This window comes from Barbus barbus (genome assembly GCF_936440315.1).
Source record: "Barbus barbus genome assembly, chromosome: 41".
Lineage (NCBI taxonomy): Eukaryota > Metazoa > Chordata > Actinopteri > Cypriniformes > Cyprinidae > Barbus > Barbus barbus.
Genome location: NC_136719.1, coordinates 26,428,974 through 26,453,847, shown reverse-complemented (window position 1 = coordinate 26,453,847; position 24,874 = coordinate 26,428,974). Strand labels below are relative to the sequence as shown.

The following is a 24,874-nucleotide window of genomic DNA, read 5'->3' as shown; positions in this document are numbered from 1 at the left end:
TTAAGATCAGTCAGTGCAAGTTTATTTCAGTTGAAACAGCTCGGACTTACATTTTAGTCTAGGACTAGGCTTAAGCTCTGTTTGTGGAACTGGAGGCTAAAGTGAAAAACAGCTCAAATGCTTTGACCAAGAGCCAAAAACAACAACATCAACAGTCATACCGTGAACGCAGTTTAACTGCTAAACAAATAAAATTTCACTAGGCAGCACATAAATAGCATTAGTTTTGTTTTTAAAGGAAATTTCCTTACAGAGGTAAGGAATGACCTCTGTGTGTAACTTTTGCAGACTCCGATACAGTGGCAGGTGGCCATTCAGGATGAAGGTTCGATCCACTGTGGAGGGGCGTATTTGGGTGCATGCTGGGTTTTGACCGCCGCCCACTGCGTCAGGTACAACCAATCACCACGCGTTTCATTCTATCTGTACAGATCTGCCACTGAGAAGCAGTTGTGCATTTGCGTGTCTCTAGGCCCAAACCGAAGTCCTTCCGCATCAAGTTCTCTCTCTGGAAGAAGCATCGCAAGCAGTCGACCACCGACAGCATCGCATGACATCGCTTTGGTGCAGCTGGAGGAGCCGAATCTTTCAGACAAGTGCATGGAGGACAATCCCGCGGTCCGAGCCGTCTGCATTCCCTGGTCCACCCAACGACACCTGCACCATCTCCGGCTGGGGTCGTGACAAAGGTTCGGCTCTACATGTTAAATAATGCAGAAAAATCTAAATCGCCATCTGATAATCTTGTTTGTTTGTTGTTGGTAAATTCACTAAGGAAATTACGAAATTATGAATTACCCTGAACTCTAGCACTGGATTTGCATTCATATATTTCCATCTGGACACAGTGAGACAGAAAACCAAAAGAGTTGCATTCATGTGGAAGTCGCATTGTTTGAAAACACTGCATAAAATATTGCATAATAATTAAGAGTGTGCTATGCATTCATGAAAAACCATGACAAATTAAAACGATATGTTTTATAATTGGCCCAAAATATTAAACACATTTGAAATCCTCTGGAATCATAGTCTGAGGCTAAAAAAAATAAAAACAATTCTGAGCCTTTCAGCAAATTTCATCAACCTATTCTTACTGCAAAAGTTGTGTCTTGTATTTTAGCCTTAAGAGAAATTTGCCAATTCTGTATCCCAACATTCTAAATCCAACTGCATTCAACTGTTGGTGTTTGTTGTATGAACTGGCCTTAGATTGAGTTTAACTCCAGTGGTGTTAAAGTTGAGGTCTTATTGTGTCTCTGTCTGTTTATTTGAAGAGGGGATATCAGCAGCGACTCTAAAATGGGCAAATGTGACGATTATCGGCGATTGCCAGAATTATTACAAGGACCGTTTCCTCCCTGGAATGGAGTGTGCAGGTACTGAATGTGTTTGTTTATAGAAATCTACATGATTATACACAACATATAATGCTGCCTTCACATGCTATTATCTAAATACAAGTTTCCCAGTCAGGAGTTCATAATTCACCCTTCGCTGGGAGTTTGATCGACAGACGATCTGACCAATCATAAGTCCACTATTTTGTCCGGCTAACAAACCAGACAGGAGAGTTTAAAAAAATGGTGTGTATTGAGGTCTTTCACATAACAAACATGTTTATTTCATGCTATAACTAGTAAAGAGGAAGAGATGATCGATTCATTTGCCGCTTGAACTGAGGCGCTACAGTGATCTGTCACAACACATTAAAGAGCCACAAAATAGTATTGTTTGAAACTTTTAAAGAAATAAAAAAATTTGAAAGCTGAGACTTTGTTTCATACCAAATGTAAACTACTCTGTATTGTCTGTTGGCACCCTGTTTGTTTCCTCTTTGCTCTGCGATCTGTTTTTCACTGCATGAGAGCGCCATGGCTTGTCAGACATAGTAACAGTAACTAGGGGCGCGTCTTTGCAGAGGTTTAGTAGGAAGTTTCTGACAGCAAATACCTTTTTTTTAAACCATGGCGGATATATATATATATATATATCTTGCAATTCTTACTTTTTCCCCTCAGAATTGAGAAAAAAGTGTGAACTGTGAAATTAAAAACTCGTAATTACCTTTTTTGTTTTTTTATACCGTGGTGGAAATGGGCTTCCACAAACAGTGGCCAGAAGCTGCAGAAAGCAATAAAACAGTATTAAAACAAATGAATCATAAGAACGAGACGTTTATTTGTGTAGCTTTTTTCCACAATACATTTTCAAAGTTTTATTTTCAAGAGAATTAGGACTCGTGTCGGGGCGACTCCGGAGGGCCGCATCTGGTTTATCGTATGTGTGGGGAATAGTGATAAATGCGGCGAACCCAATCATCCTGGCGTCTACACTAAAGTGGCGCATTATTTCGACTGGATCCGCTCCAACACAGGCTGGCCGGCCATTACCAATGTTAACCAGTAAATTGAAGGAACAGACTACTTCACACATTTGTTGATTGATGCTTTGAGCTTTTGGAAACATTAGTTTTTTCTCCTATTAACCTGTTAACCCGCATCGGCCCGCGGGCGGGCCGGAAGGGCGTGGTCGGGCGTGGTCGGACTTTTTATTACCTTTGTTTTAGAACAATATTCAATCAATTATCATTAACTATATATCATTTGAAAGCTAAAACACTCAAGATTAACGATGTGAGCTTGTTTTTGAAATCAATACACCAGAGAGGAAAGGGTTAACAGAAATGCTGAAAGACCGGCCATTTAAAATGAACAAAGCGAACCGCAGTACTCACGTTTGATCGCCAATAGCGCTGGTCAGCTCAGACTATTCCAAGACACACCAGCATACATTTCAAGAGAAGGGTCCACTCTTCAAAATGCATCCACTTTTTAATCCAAAACAACGAAAAAATAGGGGAAAACACGATAGATCCTCCTTTGTTTACATAAGCGATTCGAGTTATAGTTATCGATAGCGTCCATTTTCCAATAAATATCGATTATAATTCGTATTCCAGCTTTGAAACGCCATCTATTTCCAGCAGAATCGTCTCTTCCGAGTAAGAATAGCCCTCCCTCGTCTCTCTCCTTCAATCGCAGGAGCTGTTATAACCCGGGACAGTAAGCGCGTCCGTGAATGGGTCAGCGAGGTGTCAATCCGGACACATCACAATAGGGGTGTTTGAACCCAGCCAATGCCTCGCCAGCACAGTTTTGATGGATGGAAGTGTTAGCCAACCACAAGGACGTTTAAAGTGATTGACAGTTTGAATAGTTTACGTAAGATTGTTTAGAGAATAGCTCGGCGTATTGTCCGTGTGTTTTCGTGCGCTCTCGGGTTACGCATGAAGCGTACACATAATGGCGTCGCAGCGCTACACAGACTGGCTATCAGCGAACAGATGTTGTCCAAAGCTCACATCTGAATCTCTCCATCGTGGATCTTCGACTTGAGAAGTGTTTCTGTGGCGTTTGGTGGTGTTTTGGAGGACGTGGGGAGAAAAATGGCTAATTTAGTAGCCGAATACGCGCTGAGATCGCTGGGAAGCGTGGATAGCATTAGCACGTAAGTGTCTCCACCCTCCTCTTGAATGTTTATGTGTCTTTATCATGTATTTGCAGCTTTTGTTTCATGTTAGCTGTTTTAGATTCTAAAAATGACAACGGAGAGGGATAATATGAGGGGATTACATGAGTTTTGTTCGTGTGGGTGGGTGGGTGTGTTTGTTTGTGGGTATGTCCCGGTTATTGTGTGTGTGTGTGTGCGTGCGCGCGTGTGTGTGTGTGTGTACAAAATGTAAACAGTGTTGCAAGTTTGATTTGTTTTGCTTACACACTTTCTCACTCTTTTTCTCTCACTCTTCCCTGTCTTTTCAGAGGTCTGGTGAATCCAGATGGTCAGAAAAAAAACCATTTTAGTGGCTGCTAGAGCGTCTTCCTCCACTGTAAATACTGTAAATAGTTTTTTTTTATTATTATTTAGTAATATTAGTAATAGTAATCTATTACTATATTAGTAAAATAGTAATATTCATAATATTCACCATATAAAATAAATAAAAAATACAAATGTTGTAAAAACAATGAATTTTGCATGTTTTGTGTTTTCACTAGTTCAAAAATGATCAAATCTGTTTTGGTTCACTGTTTTCATTATTGGAATTGTTCAGAATAAAGACTGTTTAGTTATGTTCAAATTCTGAAATAGTTTTGTGTTTTTTTGTGGTTTCATTGGTAGAGCAGTTCTGAATTGATATACATATGTAGTATGCAGTGTCTTATGGAGTCTCTAAATAGCATTTTTGAAAGGATTCCTAGACTTTTCTTGAAATAAAATATCCAAATGACTTTTCCAAAGCTTTTCTTGAAATGAAATACCATAAAGATGTACTTTCTGTAAGTCTTTACCTATAAAAAATTTATTATTTCATATTTTATTTCAGGAAATATTTAGGCGTTTTTTTTCAAAAATGCCATTTGTAGACTAACCAAATGACTAAATGAGTCAGCACTACAAATGCTGTTCAGAAATAGTTTTTTATTGTGTGTTTTGGTGGGCAGAGCAGTTCTGAATTGATATACATATATGTATTATGTAGTTTTGACTCATTTGGACATTTGTTTACAAAGTGTCTATTTGGGGTCTCCAAATGGCTTTTTTGAAAGGACGCCTAGATTTTTTTTAAATAAAAGCTTACAGAAACTACATTTTTGGGAGTATCATCCTCAAATTTGAATCAAAACATGGTCAGATGTTCAGCTTTATCTTTATGGTGTTTTCAGGCCTTTGGCATGAAAGTCTCATCCATTTTTCCCTTAGTGAGCTTCATTAAAACATATCGCGAGTCAATTTCATGTATATTTTACCTTGTTTTACTCTATTGCTATACTAATTTTGAGTTATTATGACTCTAGAGTAACAAAGGATCAAGTGTCTAGTTTCAAACAACACCAGATTTTTAAATATAGACCTTAGGGTTCAAGAGCTACAGACATTTTTATTTGGTTATATCGTTTTTTACAAAATGCTCAAAAATAGGGGCGCAGGGTAACAGGTTAAAGTGCTAATTAGGCATCAACAATCCACGTGTCTCATACTTTATGCTGGACATTTTTATTAAACCCAGATTATTTTAGTTTGCATTTTTATTCCAGATTTCTGGCATAACTGTACAGCAATTATTTCCAAAATGGCATTTTTATGGTGTCCTAAAATGTGATAGTTGACAAACGGAAGTAGGAGATATTAGTGGTAATATTATTATGATTTTAGAGTGTATTATAGAACTTATTTATATAATATTATTCATTATTGTATATTGTTTTATTAAAAAGTGGTCAAATAAATGATCAATTTATGAAATTTAAATCATGCCATAAGTAATAAAGTTAAAAAACCATGTATAAGCATTTTAAATATATTTACAATGGAGAAATGCATAGGTAATGGTTTGTTGTAATATTTGTGGTAATGTTGTATTATGATTATATGTACTGAGAAAAAAACATTTAGGAAACATCTAATATAATACAAGCCCGGCCTCCAAACACTTGGTATTTGCTCTTAGGAATGATGGAAGTCAGAAATCAGACACACACACTTACAACAACAACGCTTTACAATTATTGAATAATTATTCTTATTTTGCTCTTATATTTAATCTGTGCTGTTTGCTTTTATCTGTGCACCTGTTTTTAAACAACATTTTTTTATCTGTGCTGTGGTTTTTATCATGGCATATTTTTTTTTATCTGTGCACCATTTTTTAATTTGTGCATCCATTTATTTGTATTTTTTTGTCTGTGCACCATTGTTTTTCATTTGTGCTCTATTTTATCTGTTGCTGTTTTTTGTTTGTTTTTTTAATCTGTGCTCTATTTTGTTTTTATCTGCCATTTTTTCCATCTTTCTGCCTGTTTTTTTGCCCACAGCTTTAGTTTTCGCTGCTGCACAAGGTCGGCATTGAGGAACGCCAGCTGCCTCAGATGGCCAAAATAGGGCCTGATGCATCTCACCTTTATGATGTGATCAAAGGCCTCTTCCACCATCATGTCATGGCAGATCATCAGATACGCCAGAAACAGAGTCGCCGAGTGGCTGAGGCCCTGTGTGCAGTGAATCAACACCTTACCTGAGGAAAGACAAACAGAAAGAAGGTCAAAAAACTAATTCATAGACTGTAGGACACTTGATAAAAGATGAGAAATGGAGTGTGTGTGTGTGTGTGTCAGCTCTTACTCGTTGGGCTCCTCAAGGCCTTGTCAATGAATTTAGAAGCTGGCATGAAGTACTTGCTAATGTCAAAACAGCGTCTGTACGATGAAGGCAAGCCACAGTAAGTGACGTGCAAGCCTCTGTAATATCTGGACCCTGTATTGACCGCTCCTAGAAGGTCTTTCTTGCTTGCCATTCCAAACAAGAACTTCAGGTTCTTCTTCGGGGCTGCAGCATTTAGGATGTGTGTAATTCCCATCTCCTTCAGTTTATCTCGGTCCCTTGCCGTCTCTCTGCACAAGAACACAACAGCCTTGGTTAGTCTTTCACTAAAGAGGATTTGCAATGAAATGAAAGCGCTTGGAAGAGAAATATCATTGTTTGGTACTCTTGCAATACATTATTAATTCAACACACAATTTATATTAGTAGACTTACTCATTTCCAATGAAGACCCCGGGCCAGACCTCAGTGACAGGAGTCTTGGGCAGTGTACATTCCCTCAAATGATCCTCCAGCTGGAACACGTTTAGAGGGATGCAGTTTTCCAACCTTGAAAGCTCTGATGTGACTTCAGCTTCTGACTCGGGAGCACTTGGATCTGGGACACACTGGGATTCCTTTGGATCAATCAGATCCACTTCAGGGTCCCCAACAGCATTCAGTGCGTTTGTCTGGAATATTACACTCATTTTCTTGAACATCCACCCAGCAGTGCTTTCTGAAAAAAAAAAGAAGAAAAAAACTAGATAAGTAAAGTTTGATGACAAGCTTGAGCAAAGCCTTGTCTGAAAGTTTAAAATAACTTTTAAAAGATTGAACTTGGAAGGTTTTACTCAGAGAATTCAGAGAAAACCAGAACGATACTTCAAACCCCATTACACTTCATTTGACTGCTAAGAAACCACATCAAACCCAATCAGACCTTTATAAAACCACTTTGAGTCCTCTGCTACTTGTTTCTGGGATGTTTCCAGCAGGTTTTAGCAGACAGATAGATAGATAGATAGATAGATAGATAGATAGATAGATAGATAGATAGATAGATAGATAGATAGATAGATAGGCAGATAGATAGATAGATAGATAGATAGATAGATAGATAGATAGATAGATAGATAGATAGATAGATAGATAGATAGATAGATAGGATAAACTCTAAATGAGTCACTACTGGCAAAAGTTTTCACCCCCTAAATGGAATCTATCAGTGTTTTGTCTCATTTAGAAGTCGGCTAAAGGAATTCTGTAAATCAGATCAGTTAGAAAAGATAAAGCAACAAAATTCAGATCATCCTGAAGGTCCCTGCCAAATTTGGTGGTTGAAGCTTGAAAGCTCAAGGAGGAGTTACTCTTGGAAATTTATAGCGTCAGAGGAAACACATGAATAAGACACATTCATGTCTTCACCTGCTGGACGGTTCTCCTCCAGGCCACCCTGATCATTGTCTTCTACTGAAGGTCCTGCTGGGTCGCTCAGATCTTCAGACACCAGCGTAGGGCTCTTCAGCTCTGAGATGCCGCTGTTCCCGTTCATCTTCAGCTGCAAATCTTTGACTTCACAGACTGAGATGTCTTCATTCTCGTCAACCTCCAGCTGCACATGCATCTGTCCTGGACCGCAGTAACTGATGGAGACCTGATCGTCCGTTACAAGCTTCAGCTTCACATCTGGAGTTGCACTGCAGCCGAGAAGGTCGTAGATGGCATCGGTGATCTCAAACTCCAGCTGCACATCTTTATGATCTAACGCAAAGTAACTATTACTGGAGTAGAAGGCACCGTTGAGGAAAACCTCCAGACGCACCTCTCTGGCCTCTATAGACATTGTGTCTGGTGTTATCATTCTGACAGATCTGTACTTAACAATGTAGTTATCAAACTGACTGTCTGTTTCTGTCTATAATCTGTATTTAGAGACTCAATACAGTGTCTGTATGGTCTACAGTTGTTAAAAACTTCCCTCAAAGCTCTTTGCCACTCAACTGCAGAAATTCTATATAATATATAGTGTTGTTTGTGACGTCATCAACACGCGAAAATTCCACAGTTGCCATAGCAACCTAAAGCAGAGGAGCTCAGAGCAGCGGCTGAACGTAAGTTTTCACCGATTCTCTAATTATTTCATACATGAAATACTTCAAAGACACAAATTACTTTAATCATATTACGCGTACAGACTCGATTTGAATTAGTCGTTCGTGGTGATCACTGGTTTTCAGCTCTTGTTAATAGTCGCGGTTATGTCAGCGTTTGCTGTGATGCGGACTCTCCAGCCCACAATATTAAAAACAATCATATTTACCCGATTTGTGAATGTTATTTTACAGTCTGGATTGATTCTGTGGTAATAATAAAAAGACCGCGCACGTTCTTTCTGCAAGCGCGCGAAAACAAAACAAACTCACCGGCAGTGTTCGGTTCACGAGCAAACGACTCCTTCGAGCAGCTTCTCCTAATGATTCATTTTCACTCGCGTCCTGGTTTGAATCAGTTTAACGAGTCCCTGAATGAATTCTTCAGTGAATCACGTCTGATCTGACTCACTCTCCGAACAACAAGTTGTCGTGTTTCGAAATTACGCGATTAAACCACCTCAAGAAATGCGGATAAATATCTGAATTACGCGTTTGTGTCGAGTAATTAGTAGTAGAATCAAAAAAGTTTAGTATATGCTACGAAAGGCTGTTTAAAACTTGAAACTGGTCAGAGTCCTAAATAAAAAGATTAATTGTTTACACTGAGAAAACAATGATGAACATTAATAGACAAATCAGTATAGTATGTTTTTATAAATACATTAACTGCAAATTTAAAATATATAATTTTAAAAATGGTTAAAAACTGCATAAAACACTGAAAATATAGCATGTCTCCAGTGTCTAACGCTACATTTTAACTTGAAATATGTTTAAAATCCTTCAGAATTTTATTTTTTTGCATTTTTGTGTACCTCCATATCCCATCTGTGCTTTAAATACGGTTATTTCTAAATAAATGTATAATATTTGGGATAAAATACACATTGTAGTCGTGTCCCCAGGTTTTCACTCAGTCCTGTTACTCTAACACACTATAAAATAAACTGGGACACATTTTCAACATAATATTATAACATCTGGATCTTCTGAAGGCAATCAAATGATCGGAAGCATGTGGTCTTATATTCTTTTCTGTATATTTGATGATATTGTAACGCTGGCTGGGAGCGTTATTATAAATATACGGTCCTGTTACCTAAAGTTACTTGTTTATTTTAAGAAATACAAATCTTTGGTGAATCACTATAATTTGCTGAGTATTCTCATAATATTAGCATGTTCTCCATGCGGCTAGATTATATGTATTTGCTGTTACACATATACTCATATATCCTGTACTTATATATAGTAACTGAGTAAAAGTAACAGGAGTGAGTCGTGTCATCAGATTTATTCATGTAAATATTAGGCTACATCCATATTAATCTGGATACATTTGAAAATGCACTTTTTCTCAGAGAAAACCTTTGGTTGTTCCTGCGATTTATATTACATTCCTGCAAGTTTGACAGAAAATGTACTTGAAATTTCTGTCCTGTGGCAATTATGTATTAGACTCATATATGGACTGGCGTTTGAGTGTGAGCTGCGCTATAAGAAAACAATATCCACAGAAAAACTGACAAGATATTACATTTATTATTGTTAATATAACATTTATTGTGTTTTTTGTTATTTTATATCTTATAACCCATCCTCTACCCCTAAACAAAAACCTCTGCAGACCACTAGATTTAAATAGAAATATGATTTGGCTTTTTTTAGCAGTGAGGTCAGCTCACTATTCAATGTTCAACACTGTCACTCTATCAGTGCGGTTATTACCTCACACGTGTAGTCAAACCTGTATACTAATATAATGCATACTCCTTCCTGTTACCAGTTTCATTCCTGTTACTAAATAGTTTTTTCTTTAAAAAGTTAAACCACTATTTTTTTTTTTTTTATCCCATTGTTTAATAAATTGCATCATAGAAAATTGATAAGGTTGAGGTTTGACAAAATGGGTTTTGTGAACTTTAGAAAAGTCCACCTTGTTTAGATAAAGTGATTTTTTAATGATAAAAATCTATCTTTTTTGACCATGAAACCAACAATTTCTTTCAAATAAACACCTGCCTGAGGGAGAAATGAAGGAATTTGTTGATATATTTTTAAACATGCTTTTTAAAAGACATTAGAGTTTTAGTAACAGGACTGAGAAAAATGCATCCATTTTCCACTAAAAAATTGTGTAAAAAATTAAATAAAGGTACTTGAGATGAACCAGTGCAGATTTTGAATAGTTAAATATGTCTTTTACTAGATTCAGTCTTTAAAAAAGATAGAAAATAATTTATTTTAAGAGTTTTGGAAGCAAATGGCACCCATGTGATGGAATCTTCAGCGTTTATGACTTTTAAAATTCACATTTTCTATACACCTGGAAAAAACAAAACAACAACATATTCAGTCATTTTTGTAGAAATTTTATATCAGTTCATCATGCACAAGCATCCACGTAAACATCAAATTTGTAAAATAAGACTTCTAAAATTGAAGAAAATATTTATTTGTAAAACAATTAACATTTTCTTTACAAGGTAATGCACAAATAAATACAAATAAAAACTATACAATTATAAACGATACACATCACTGAGAAACATTATTAGAAGAAACATTTTAATTCTGTCGAAGCATGAAAACAATACTATAAAGGAACAAACTCTGGGCAGCACGTGTCTTTAAGGATAAACTCTTGACGAACCGCACAAAAGTATTTTCTTCCATCAAAAGCATGTAAAAGCTTCAAGTAAACAGGATCTCGATCTGCTGGTGCAGTGTTGTCACTGTGGCGTCATTCGTCTCGTGCACTCTGCACCATCGAGTAGCTCTTGCATGGGTTCTTGAAGCACTTGGACAGACACGACAGCGGCCATGAGAACGTGCAGGGAACCGTCGTCTTAACGTTCTTCTCCAGGAAGTTAAACACGCGGTTCCACCACGTCCGGTTGAGGTAGTTGTAAGGAGATCCTCTCAAAGCCTGCAAAATCAGGAGAGCAGCCTTTAACAATCCACAAATATTAACATGTTAAGCTATATACACGAGGTTGTTTGGTTGAATACTGATCGAATGATTAAGGATACTGTTACTGTTGCATCATCTTTGCTTGAATATTGATATTATGGATGAGTTATACATTGTTGGTTATTTTGTCTGACAGTTGGATTGGGTTATGTTGGATGTTTTTAATAGTGCCGTCAAACGATTAAATTGCATCCAAAATAAAAGGTTTTCGTTTACATACTAATATACTTAATAAATAATCATGTATATTTTTCTTTAATATATACATACATGTGTTAGTGTTTATATATACATGGTTCTAGGTATAGTATATTTTTAAGTGGAAGTTTAATTTTTTTTAGGGATGGTGTAAATTTTATATGTATTTTGAAGCATGTATTTATTAATTGTTTTATATTTTTACGGTAACCATTTTACCATCTGTCCAGGGACCGCAGATGCAAAATAGCCTTCTGGCTAATTCTGGCACATTGTACATTTATGTATTATTGATGTGCATGGTCCCGGTCAAATAAACCTGAAAATAAATAAATAATGGATTAAAACTGCGTGAATCTGGTGCTTGTGAATCAATTAAAGGCAGCTGCACAGAACCAAAAAATTATATTTTGTGATGCATTTTGTTGTGTCCGTTTAATCTTAGAATTCTGACTTTTTCCTCAATTTCTGCAGTTCTGATAAAAAACAATTACTTGATATAAACTCAGACATCTCACAAGTCATTTTTGATCTGCCACGGAATTAAAAGTGACTTTTAAATTAAAATTCTGATTTCTTTCTTGCAATTGCACATTTAAATGTAACAAATCCGAGTTTTCTTCTCAGAATTGCGCATTTGTATCTCACAATTCTGAGTTAATATCCCGCAATTCTGACTTTTTATCTTGAAATTATAACGTTTTCTTGCAAGTTCATCTCACACAATTCTGAATGTATATCTCCGAATATCTCTTTTTCTCAGAATTGCGAGAAAAAAAGGAATCAGAATCGCAATTACCTTTTTTGTTTTTTATTCCATGGTGGAAACATAGATATAAACATAGCTTCCATAGATTTAGTTTTTTGTTTTTTACAGTATCTTTTTAGACTGTATTGAATCCAATTAAGCTCGATCTGACCCATGCCATAAAGATTTTTCCCAGACTTTGTAACATATTAGGTGAATATTTATTATTAATCGTCTCATCATGCAGCTGCATCTGCAAGTTTGCATGTTCCACATGAGTTTCCTAATGCAAGGATATGGACTGGAAGTGGAACAAAGCAGTTTTCTAGGCTTTTACCTGGTTGTTGGCCATGGTGTGGTACCAGTAGAAGAGGCGCGAGGTGATGAAATACGCCACCACTACATCTACGCTGTAATGCTCATGCGCCATCAGGATGCAGACCACGCCCACCGCGCTTAGCAACCAGCACATCGCGTGATAGCAACGCCATAACCACGAGCGCGGCGAATCTACGACACAAAACATCTAATTTCAAAACACAACCTATCCTAAACCAAGTTAAAACAAACAACAGTGTGAATGTGAAGTGGACTGAGACCCGATGGAAATGATGATGATGGTTTCCTCATACTCACATTCCTGGATGAAGAGGAAGGTGAGGGTCAGCATGACTGTGTGACCGCTGTATAGGAAGTCTCCACACATGAGATGAGAGCCAGTGATGGACAAACCTCCTCCAGACACCAGCTGAAAAACACGCGAGATCTTGCCGCGAGAATCTCCGTAGAGCTACAGAGAGAAGCAGACCAAACACAAAAGAGATCATGAGCTTCCCATGAATGCATGCTACAATTCAGCATTGCATGGAAGAAAATTAACAAATGCATCATGGCTAATACATTTGATACAGTTAATCTCACAATTCTGAATATTTCTCATAAGTGCAAGTTTATAACTCCCAATTCCAGCCCGATGTCATGGCAATTCATACATATTTTACGAGGTGGCTAATTCGTACGACCTCACTCGTACAAATTCATAAAATTGTGAAATCTTACGTATTTTACTAGTTGCACAATTTGTATGAATTTGTACGAATGACCTATACCTAACCCCGCCACTGGGGTTTTCGTACAAAATCGTACGAATTGGTAGTAAGATAGCGTTGCGCAATTCAGACTTTTTTTGAGAACTGTGAGTTTATATCTTATAATTGCAAGTTACTGTTTGCGAATCGCGATATGTCAAAAAAAGTCAGAATTGCGAGATCTAAACCTGTAACTAGGAGTTTATAACTTATAAACTCTAAATTGAGAAAAAAATCAATTTCAATTACGTCATCTTGCAAAAGTTTATTTGCAAGATGACGTAAACTTAGTTCTGAGAAAAAGTCTGAATTGTGAGATATAAACTTGCAAATATGAGGGAAAAAGGAGTTGTGAGTTTATATCTTGTTACTAAATGCAAGACAAAACTGCACAATTACATTTTTATTCAGTGGCAGAAACAAGCTTTTATTTGTGAAAGCTATAATTTAATGCACAAATAAATGCAGAGCTATTTGCATTTGTACTCTGCAACGGAAATTATTTTTAATAACCTTTAGGACTTATTTTGCAGTATTTATATAAGCAATTTAGTTACATCAAAGTGCATTAAAGACCAGTTACACTCACAGTGTGGATGGATGAAGAATTATGAGACGCTAGTCAATCATCGGTCATATAATGTGAGAAAATGTCAAGATTTTGAACTCCGATTATGAAAATAACAAAAAAAGCTCAAAATTAAGCATTAACGTCTATGATATGCAACACCTGTGTTAAAAGTGTTTTATGAGCCTTTAACACACTATATTAGCAGTTATTGTGTATGAAGCCCTTATATCTTGATCTTTATGTGCTTTTTAGACTCAGTCGTTGACTAATCCTGGTCTTTCAACAGCTAATACTGAAGTTGGCTGATTTACTGAACATCTTATGTAATACAAATCAACTGTAGAATAGAATGAATATGGGTTGTTTTACATAACATTTTACATAATTAATTTAAAAATATTTGGAAACAGAACTGTACATTAACCAGGCAGTAATGATCATCTGGCTAAATATCAGCCAATATTGGTGAAATTGTCATAATGTTGTACGTACAATACAGTGAAGTAATAATATAACACTGATGTGGATTTATTTTGAATGCACTAAACGTCTATAAAGATGTATTATATCAGTATTGCATGTGTTTTATTTGCACGTCCTCTTAAAGACCAAGCAGACACTACAGTGCTGATAATCGTTCACTCATGTATATGTGCTTGTGTTTGAGCAGCACTGACCTTCGGGGCACACTCCATGTGCATGCTGGGAACAGGGAGAGTTGTGATGTACATGGTCACCATACGGTACAAATACAACATTCCCTGCAGGAAGAAGAACCTTCGGCCCACGATGGCCCTGTCAACACAACGGGAAGAGGAGGAATCATGGGATGGAGTGAGTATACTGAGCTTATATTTGCAGCTGTATAGAATATATGTCAAATGCTTTAGTAAGTTTATCGGACAGCAGTAACTGAAAGTAGAAATGCTACTAACTTAACCTAATCTAAACTGTCTATTTCCCCAAAGAAATTCAATATTGTTGGTTTGTTTTTACTTAACTTGTATCACGACGATTGGGGGAAACAAATTATGATTTAAAATGCAACTTTAAATTACAGTGTGTTTGTTGGTGCTGCACAATTTGACCAAAAGTTTTGTGGCAGATACACACAAACACACACTACTGGTCAGAAGTTTATAATGATTAACATTTTATATTTTTTGCTCATCAAGGCTGCATTTATTTCCAAAAATAAATTAACAATTTAAAATAAGTGTTTGTTATTATATGTAATATAATGTATTGTTAAACTGTAATGTATTTCTGTGATGTGCAGCTGTATTTTCAGCATCATTACTCCAGTCTTCAGTGTCACATGATCTTCAGAAATCATAATAATATACTGATTTACTGCTCAAGAAACATTTCTGATTATTATCAATGTTGAACACAGTTGTGCTGCTCAATATTTTTGTGGTAATGATGCTGAAAATTCAGCTTTGCATTAAACGAATAAATGATATTTTACTACATATTTCACACAGAAAACAATTATTTTAAATTGCAATAATATTTATGTTCAAAAATATAAATGAATAATAAAAATATCAAATTAAGAGTATTACTATTGTATCATTTCACTGTAAAAAAAAAAAGGATTTAAGTTTTTTTTTTAATTTACAGTGCAACTATAAAATTAATTAATAAATAAATAATTTATAATAATAAAATGTAATGCGTATGGCTGCAATGCTCTTTAATTTCTTTATTTCCATACATTAAACCATCAAGCTTTTTATTTTGTTGACAACATCCAGTTTATAAGTGCTTCTCATTACAAGCTTGTGAAGATGTTTGGTGCATGTTATGTTTCTAAATGTGTTACAAGTGACTCAAACTCAAATGCAGATGGAGTTCATATAAAGCAGCATTTACTATGAACCGTGATATTAAAAGCACTGGATCATGAGCTGCTCGCGTGTAAATGCACTTCACTCTGAAACATGCAGTGCATTTATTTAATTAAATCACAGCCTTTGATTTAATAATCGCACTAAGCCATATCAAGGCTTGACATTAAGCATTCTCATGTGGTTGTCCTTCAGACAAGTCAATTTGTCATTTACTTGTCCAAGTATAAAAGTTACTTGACCGGAGACAGAATTTTTTATTTTTTTAAATTGAGTTATAAATATAATTATTTAACACATTTAGTTTATTTAGTTAGATTTTTCGTTTTAAATAAAATGAAAAAAATTATAAAGTGTGATAATACTGTTGTATTTTAAAATAAAAAGGGAGTATTAATTACAAATACAATTATTTTATTTTAAACTTAAAAATTAAATGCTAATATTTACTTCATATATGAATTTTCAAAAAAAAAAAATTTTTAATTAGAGTTCAGTTTAATCAGAAAATTAGTATAATAAGACATTTGGGCTGTTAATGTTAACTTCTTGTTTATTGAACTGTTATAAAATCACATTTGTAATCATGATGGTTTTTGGAGCAAAAACGGCGCTCGATCTTCGTGTGAAACTATATGAAATTATAAATATATACATTTTCTTCTCCCATATCTTGAATTTTGTGATCATTGTTCATGCATTATAATACTGAATCATGCAGTGAAAGAGCGCACTCGCACCTGAGCTCGTCTAACCTGGACGACTTTACTAATGTATGCGTGCACTCTGTGTTTCGATTCATGCAGTACACTCCATAAAACAACGAAATGATCACAAACGATATATATAATAACACCCCTATAACAAAGGCTATATCATAAATAAAGGCAGTTATTATTGTTTTTGGTATTGACTTTTTCCAAGTCACTTGTCTGATTGGGAAGTGCATTTCTCTGTCACTTGTCCCGACCAAAACATTCACTTGTCCCGGACAAGCGTTAATGTCGAGCCCTGCATATAATGATTTAAGTTGTATTTATTAATCGCACAGCTCCTCTCACTGAACTAGGGCTGCCAAAATGGCTGAAAAACTAAATTCAAATTTTGTATTTATAAATTTGAATATAATTCGAATATTGATCATATATTTAAGGCATTATTTCAGTTAGGGGGAAAAAAAGCGTTTAGCTTCTCTCCTGAGGCCAGAAGAGGGCGCATCGAGCAAAATATTACTAATGCACGTTTCTACAAAGCAATAAAATAACACGACTATCTTTGAAAACAGTGCATAATGTTTAAAATAATGTTTATAAACCATATATAATTAAGTTGCTTAAATAATTAGAAACAAAACGGCATCATGTAAGTATACAGTTTAATACAAAGGACCGAAAACCAATCACAAAGAGTACTTTTTCTATTTTCTATAAACATGAGATGCAGTGGGATGCGGAAAAAAATGTTTTTTTTAAAAGTTGAACTTGCATTAATTTTACATGCTTTCTAAACATGCGGCTCTCTTTTACGAGACGCGAGTGCAACGGACATAGATTTTTTTTAGTCCACGTTGCTTTAAATGCTAATGAGCTCTACTGACTCCGCCCATCTCTTCCCTGAAGTGACGAGCGGTACTGTTTACTTTAGCCGCGAAACTGGCTAACTAGCACGTTATCAGGAAAGGCGATTTGCAAAGATTCATAAAAACCCTTATACTCACATCTTCTGTAAATGAAGTTGGATCACGAATGATTCACGCAAACATAGACGCATTTATGTAGATCGAGGATCGACACATTCACTTCAAAGCGTTAATCCTCTGCGTCTTCAGCAGCTCAGATGTCAGGAGTGCATGATGACTGCTTTATTCATTATTACATTCAACAACTAAACACTTCAATCGCTTGATACGAGACATCTCGTCTTCCCCTGCACCGGAAGCAGACAGCTCTCAGCTCACTCAGGGGGGCGGGGCTAAGGTAAGACGGTCTTGTCAATCAACTATCGTGGGAGGGGCCTGTACTACGTCATTCTGACAGGAATCTCAGAACAGCCTGATTTGAGAAAGGGGATTTTAAAATAGGGAATATTAAAAAACCACTGGGTGGATTTTCATCATTATAGGATGGATATGTACACGCACTTCCAACACACATTTATGTTCAAACAACTTGAAGTGAATTTAGCATCCGATGACCCCTTTAAGTATTGTATATGTGAAGCACCACGAAAGTCTGAATTAACTGCCCCAAGGGGATTAATAAAGCTCCAAACTAAACACTTAAAAACGTTTTTGCATTCGAATGTGGATTTTTATTTTAAATTTGACGAATATTCGAAATTCTAATTTTTCTTGACAGCCTTACACTGAACGCTTACCTGTGCTTGAGGAAGAGCCATTGAATGAACCACAGAGCCACGAGGATCATCCCGTTGACCTCGGTGACAGAAAACGCCCACTCCACGCGCGGCACATAATCGAAGAACTTGTCCGGTAACGGCGGGCTGATGGATTTATCCGGGACTCTCTCGTGGACGATGGTGATCATGACGGTAGTAAGGATGAGGTTAAATCCGGCCCAGATGAAGGCGATTCCTGTCTTCCACCATTCAGACGGCAGCCGGGAGCCGCTGGACTTCGGGATGATGATGCGAACATAGTCCTGGTTTTTCCGCAAGGCTTTACGGAAACTTCGCGCCAAACGCATATGCTTGCTATCGTCTGACTTGTCGTCTACCTGAGCTCCACTGGACGTGACCATAGAGGGGCGTGTCTGTCCAGTGGGCGTGTCGTGGGGGCGTGGTCTATCCTTTATCGTCACCATCGCATGGTAGCCGCCGTTGGGTCTCTCATCTTCTCGTTCGCCCAGAAGATGAGATGCTGCCATCGCTCATACACTACAACTAACACAAAAACACGTAAAATTAAGATTAAATACAATGTTTAATACTTAATGGCAATATTAAGTGTGAAATATAATTAATATAATGCAATTAACGCACTGGCCCCGCCCCAAGACCTGTACATCACCTCACATTTAATACAATTGACTGTTGACAAATATAATGCAGGGCAACAACTCCATAAATGCAGTTATGCCTTAAAATTCAAGATATTGGGGCAAAAAATGTTTTTGTTTCATATTTATAATCACACGATAAGTGATATCACACAAGTGATGTTTTTGTCACAAATATCATGAGTTTAAATGTAATTTTAGCAACATTGTGACATTTAGTTTCTGAATAAATCCTCGTTTTGAATGAATCGTGTGAACCAGTGATTCAAAATCTCATTGATTGAGAGAGACGTTTACTTAATTCCTGAATGAATCAGTCATTTGAACGAATCGCATGAATAAATGATTCATTAATTAATGATAAAAGACATTTACCGCCACCTGCTTTAGTTTTAGTTTCTTCTTTAGATTATCATTTCCCTTATTAAAAAATAAATAAATAAACATTAAAGGGATAGTTCACCAAAAAAAAAAAATAGTTTCAAACCTTAAGTGTGTGAAATAATTTTATATATATATTTTTTTTTTTTTTTTTTTTAAGCTGTAAAGCAGCATGAAATAAGCATTTAAAACAGTTGTCAAACTGTTAGCAAAAATTTCAATAGATGTGTTGCCAGGTTTTTTTTTAATTGAATGCTTTAAAAATGTACAAACAAACAAGGCATATAGTTAAACCACTAAAGATGATAAGTCCTTTGCCTTTGAGAAAAATATGCATTCTTAGCATGTGTGGATAAAGGCATAATCACATGCATGTACATGCACCTATAGGTGGGTGTGTTTATGAGCTTCAGATCGCAAGCGTTTGAATGTGTGTGTGTGTTTATTATTTATTTAGTTCACACCCATACCAGTACGGGTGTTTTGGTGTGAATGTGTGTGTTTGACACACCCTGAAACCTGCAACACACACGGACATGTTCCACCTCGCTCATTCACGTCGCTGAACCTACAGCCGTCTGACCGGTTTGTGCCGTTCTCATGTCAAATGCTGATTCCCCCCTCACTGGACTGAGAAAATTAATGACAGATTCCTATATATTTATATATTTGAGGCTTACTTACAGTATGTTACAGTATAAAACACAAAGAACATCCAGTATTTGACTACTGAATGGTGGTAATACTGTAAAACCACGGTATTTTTAAATCTGTGACCCTGGAACACAAAAGCAGTCATGAGTAGCACAGGTATATTTGTAGAAATAACCAACAATACATTGTATGGATCAAAATTATACATTTCTCTTTTATGCCAAAAATCATTAGGATATTAAGATAAGATATTTAGTAAATTTCCTACCATAAATATATCAAAACTTAATTTTTGATTAGTAATATGCATTGCTAAGAACTTCATTTGAACAACTTTAAAAGCTATTTTCTCAATATTTTGATCAGATTCCAGATTTTCAGATAGTTGTATCTCAGCTAAATATTGTCCTATCATAACAAACCATACATCAATGGAAAGATTATTTATTCAGATTTCAGATGCTGAATCTCGATTTCTACAAATGTACCCTTATGACTGGTTTTGTGCTACAAGGTTAAATACACCACAGTACTGAATGATTACCATATGCATATTCCATGGTATTTCAAGGAATACCACATTATTACCATGGTGCATGTCCAAAAGCCATCGTAACACAGGGAACGCTGCAAAGGTGCTTTCAGAGTTAAAGTAACATTAACAGATCATTCATTCATCGTTCTCGTCTTTAATAATGTTCCCAAACATTAGCACAAAAACCTATCGTTCCAAAGTTTGGAAAATGAATGGAATCGCATAAACTAGAAAAACTGGATGTTTCGAGCGTTCAGAGAACAGATTTAGATACTTTATGTCACGGCAGTCTGTGAGAGTCACAGGATGTTTGAGTCACTGCGAGTCAATGTTTGATCGACCTAATCTGACAGCATTGCTGAGCTTCCGAGGAGGTCATCGACCTCACACCTGTGCCTAAAACATCATAATAGAGTAATGATCGATCAGCGCGCGCCTGCCGGTAATACACATCAATAAACACAAACACCGGGAACGCGCCTCAAAACACAGCGAGTCGATGCACACAATGCTGTCTAGGTAGGGCTTGTAACTTACTTTAAAGCAACGAATCTAACCCACATCAGACCGGATCCTTACGAACCTTCTCTACAGTCGTTTACGCTTATCTACAGTAAAGTCAGTTAATACTTAAAACAGAAAGACACGCTTTACATACCTGCTAACAGTTCAGATGTTCGCACCATGTGCATAAAACAGCGTTTATGTGTCAAATTACATGCACGAATAACGATAAAAAAGAAAATGTAAAACAGGAGATTTACCTGTTTAACAGAGTGCATGCGCCGGAAGACTCTGGGAAAAAGGGGCTTTAATCCCCGCCCACACCTGCGACCACGCCCACCTGCGCTCACAGACACGCCCACTCGGGGAAGCTTTGAGTCAGAGCAGGTACACATGATTACAACCACAACAAAAGCGTATTATACAATACAGACCTCAGGAATTACACTGGAAGTGCTTCAGAAGTGCATAAAAAGCTGAGCGCTAAACGTGTAAAAGCGATCAACTTTTACAATATTCAATGTATTTGAGTATTGATTTTTATTATTTTTACTATACGTTATCATTGTTCTCCTCTGTTTTCCTAAACTCATGAAAATACAAATAAACTTCCATAAACATCATATATTAATTTTATTTATTTGTTATATATTAAATATTAATATTCTGTTGTTTTAATTTATTATATAAAATATATATTATATTATTATATTCTTGTACTTATGAAAATGCAAACATCATAAATATTAATTGGTTTACTTTGCTATATATTATTAAATCATAAATATTAAATATACTGTTTTATATATATACGTGTGTGTGTGTGTGTGTAAAACCTCTATATATGACATTTTCCTGTACTCATAAAAATGCAAAAAAAATTCCATAATCATCATATATATTATATATCATATAAATTGTATTTAATTGTTATATGTATATTATATTATATTAAATATTAATACGTTTTATTATATTAATTATATATTCTATTATTATATATAATGTATAAATAATGCATAAAAACAGAATATTCTACATGAGGTAAGAGTTTTAAAAATGATTATAATCTTAATCACTGGTACATGTGTCCACGATGTTTAATTATCTGTTGACTCATAAATCCGCTTTAGTGTGCTGAATCAGAGGAGGATGATGATGATGATGCAGACATGTTATGTATAAGTTATGAATAATGTCTGTGGTGTTTGAGTGTTTTATCTGCTGTTGGTCAGTAGAGGGCACACACTATTATGTCTTCAGTCTTGAAATGCTTTGGTTTCTGCAGTATGTTGGTATTTTTCACTAACATTTCCACTTTTCATTCTTCATATCTTCTACTGAGAGATCTCAACTGTGTCATGCAAAGCCCTTTTCTAAATGATGTCCATGATGTTTTGTGTAAACATACTTTTATGGTGTTTTCTGCTTGTTTATACTGAACACAGAGGCCTTTGGTAGTTTTTAATCATTTATTTGTGAGATTTTGTGTGTTATTTGATCCCAGATCCCTGATGCTCGGGGCCCGGCAGAGGCCCTTCCCACGGACCTCAAAGGCCACGCCCTTATATATGGCCACGCCCTTCTCATCTGTGCACAGGTCAGGCTGTAAACGCTCCCAGATCCGCTGTTTGGGGTTCAGTTCTCTCTCAGGATCACCTGCCACAGCAAACACAATCCATTACAAGCCGACTAATGCAGCCTTGGTGAGCAGAAGAGACTTCTTTTTTTAGAAACATTAATAATTTTACCCCCACCTTCTAAGTGCTTGTGTATATTTTTTGACATACGTTAAAAAATACACAACTGGTCAAAAATATGGAGAAAATACATATGTATAAAAATATGTTAATTATTATTTCATGTTAATGTATTTTAATATATTGTGGTCATTTATTTTTCTTGATATTTTTGATAGTTTTCTACATATTTAAAAAACTAAATATATGAATATATAATAAATAGAAAATATTTGCTTTTCAACAATTTTGACTGTCTTAATATTTAAATTATAGGGTATATTTGAAGAGTTTATTTGCAAAAACAGTTAATTTTTATGAATTTTCTTTTTTTTATTGTGTTATGTTAGTTAGCTGTAATATTTTAGTTATTATTATTTAAATCAAATCAATCCAACTGCAGTTTGATTTATATTAATTAGAATGTAGGATAAAAATAATGATTTTTTAACATTTTTATGTTTTTGCAACTGAACTCTCTCTAATTATTTCAACCGCACTGTTTACAACATTAACATGCTTTCGATTGATTTTGTCCAGAAGAAAATTATAAGTAATCCAATAATATTATAAACATTTTTTTCCGCATGGGATTTATGTCTTAAATATTTTAATTATTATAGTAAGTAGCTGTTTATATTCACTATATAAGAAATTTATTAATTCATTTTTTGAGCTGATAGATGGTTCTTTGGAGATTAAAACATCTTGAAGTTGATTTACTAGTAAACGTTTAATAATGATATTAAGGGGTGTGGTCAACCTGCTCTGGAGGCACGTGATTGGTCAGTCCGCTGACCACAGTTCTGGGGGCGGGGTCTCCTAGCTCCACCTCCTGGACGTACAGTGATGCTGAGTCTAGATGTTTGAGACACAAACACGACTCTCCTGAACCCACACGCAAATCTCTGAATACAAGTCATTAAAGTTTGCATGCATTTACATCCATATTATAACCATATAATGCAAAACATACTGTTGGCACTTTAGGGATACTAAATACAAGCCTGTGAGCCCAGGCTTAAAGAACGTTAATTTATCATCAACAAGACTTTATTTCAGGCACAATTTCATAATAATTATACATCATTTTACATATTGACTGAAGAAAGTTTTAGCTGAAGTCTTTAGCTTATTTTAGCAACCCTTTGTGCATAACACTTCCATTATTAAATGTAATGTATACAGAAAGATACTACACCAAAACTTAAGACTTCTACATACTTATGCAAATACACCTTTCATAAATGAATGCAAAACATATTAATATATGTAATTGAAAATTAGGCCTTTCATAAATTAATGCAAAAGTATTTCATAATAATTTTGAGTCATATATTTGTTTATCATGTTATTTTTATAAATTTTTATGTACAAAGACATTCACATTTTTAAGAATTTCCCATCAGTTATTTCCCAATTTCACAGACACACAAAATTATATTATATTATATACAAAATGTAGAAACTATATAAAAGTAAATAAAGTGTATATACAGTATATATATATATATGTAATATTCAGCATCATTACTCCAGTCTTCAGAGTCACATGATCTTCAGAAATCATAATAATATACTGATTTACTGCTCAAGAAACATTTTTTAATTATTATTATTATTTAAAACAGTTAAGTTTTTTTTCAGGATTCTTTGATGAATAGAAAGATCCAAAGATCAGCATTTATCTGAAATAAAAAGCTTTTGTAACATTATACAGTACACCATTAACAAGTGTGGAGTCAGTATTATTATTATTTTATTTTATTTATTTTGGAAAAGAAATGATAGAAATGAATAATTGTATTTAGCAAGGATGGTTTAAATTGATCAAAAGTGATGATAAAGACATTTATAATGTTACAAAAGATTTCTATTTCAGATAAATGTTGTTCTTCTGAACTTCATCATCTTCATCAAAGAAAACTGGAATTAAATTCTTCAACATCATCAATAATAATAAATGGTTTTTTATTTTTTATTTTTTATAGCAGCAAATCAGAATATTAGAATGATTTCTGAAAGATCATGTGACTGGAGTAATTTACATTTTAAACTATATTCAAATAGAAAGCAGTTATTGTAAATAGTGTAGGCCTACTTTGGATCAAATAAATCCAGGCTTTCTGAGCAGAAGAGACTTCTTTAAAAAACATTAACAATCTTAATGTTCAAAAACTTTTGACTAGACAACTTTCATTTTTTCTAGCTTTTAATTGGCTTAGAAATCAGATACATATACTTTAGTTATTATCTGGAGATGACACAAATAATTTTAATCGCAAATCCAAATTCGTCGTTTTTTTTCTGTTTTC

At 35.2% G+C, this 24,874-nt stretch overlaps 3 protein-coding genes across 4 annotated transcripts in view; 1 reads left to right on the top strand and 2 right to left on the bottom strand.

Moving 5' to 3' along the window:
- Positions 1-3: 3 nt before the first annotated feature.
- Positions 4-8,583, bottom strand: LOC306861009 (uncharacterized protein). Its single transcript, XM_079403060.1, has 7 exons — positions 8,568-8,583; positions 7,570-7,905; positions 6,598-6,880; positions 6,184-6,452; positions 5,961-6,076; positions 2,068-2,124; positions 4-697 (listed from the first exon to the last, which is right to left on the bottom strand). The coding sequence occupies exons 2-7, from the start codon at positions 7,766-7,768 to the stop codon at positions 389-391; spliced, it is 1,233 nt and encodes a 410-aa protein (XP_079259186.1). The 5' UTR covers positions 7,769-7,905; positions 8,568-8,583; the 3' UTR covers positions 4-388.
- Positions 8,215-24,874, top strand: part of LOC306861015 (CXXC-type zinc finger protein 4-like) — a 43,498-nt gene continuing 26,838 nt past the window's right edge. Inside the window, exons 1-3 of the mRNA XM_079403068.1 lie at positions 8,215-8,255; positions 14,547-14,710; positions 22,328-22,526. Coding sequence (XP_079259194.1) covers positions 22,516-22,526 — 11 coding nt within the window. The 5' untranslated portion in view covers positions 8,215-8,255; positions 14,547-14,710; positions 22,328-22,515. The remainder of the gene's footprint in view (positions 8,256-14,546; positions 14,711-22,327; positions 22,527-24,874) is intronic.
- Positions 10,651-21,146, bottom strand: LOC306861010 (phosphatidylcholine:ceramide cholinephosphotransferase 2-like). Of its 2 annotated transcripts, none has more exons than XM_079403061.1 (6): positions 20,975-21,112; positions 18,106-18,630; positions 14,554-14,671; positions 12,854-13,007; positions 12,555-12,727; positions 10,651-11,226 (listed from the first exon to the last, which is right to left on the bottom strand). In XM_079403061.1, exons 2-6 carry the CDS (start codon positions 18,612-18,614, stop codon positions 11,041-11,043), a joined length of 1,140 nt encoding a protein of 379 aa, XP_079259187.1. In that variant the 5' UTR covers positions 18,615-18,630; positions 20,975-21,112; the 3' UTR covers positions 10,651-11,040. The 2 variants fall into 2 exon arrangements, with proteins under 2 accessions (XP_079259187.1, XP_079259188.1); XM_079403062.1 differs by having other exon boundaries at positions 10,658-11,226; positions 21,081-21,146.

What these genes read in the sequence shown, in the direction of transcription:
- LOC306861009 (XM_079403060.1), bottom strand. Translation starts at nt 7,768, where the DNA reads ATGCATGTGCAGCTGGAGGTTGACGAGAATGAAGACATCTCAGTCTGT. An exon ending in GGAGGAGAACCGTCCAGCAG is followed by an intron (nt 6,881 to 7,569) that starts GTGAAGACATGA and finishes TTTTTTTTTCAG; the next exon opens with AAAGCACTGCTGGGTGGATG. An exon ending in GGTATAAAAAAACAAAAAAG is followed by an intron (nt 698 to 2,067) that starts GTAATTACGAGT and finishes TTTAACATGTAG; the next exon opens with AGCCGAACCTTTGTCACGAC.
- LOC306861010 (XM_079403062.1), bottom strand. Translation starts at nt 18,614, where the DNA reads ATGGCAGCATCTCATCTTCTGGGCGAACGAGAAGATGAGAGACCCAAC. An exon ending in TGGCTCTTCCTCAAGCACAG is followed by an intron (nt 14,672 to 18,105) that starts GTAAGCGTTCAG and finishes TTGTGTTGACAG; the next exon opens with GGCCATCGTGGGCCGAAGGT. An exon ending in ACATGGAGTGTGCCCCGAAG is followed by an intron (nt 13,008 to 14,553) that starts GTCAGTGCTGCT and finishes TTCTCTCTGTAG; the next exon opens with CTCTACGGAGATTCTCGCGG.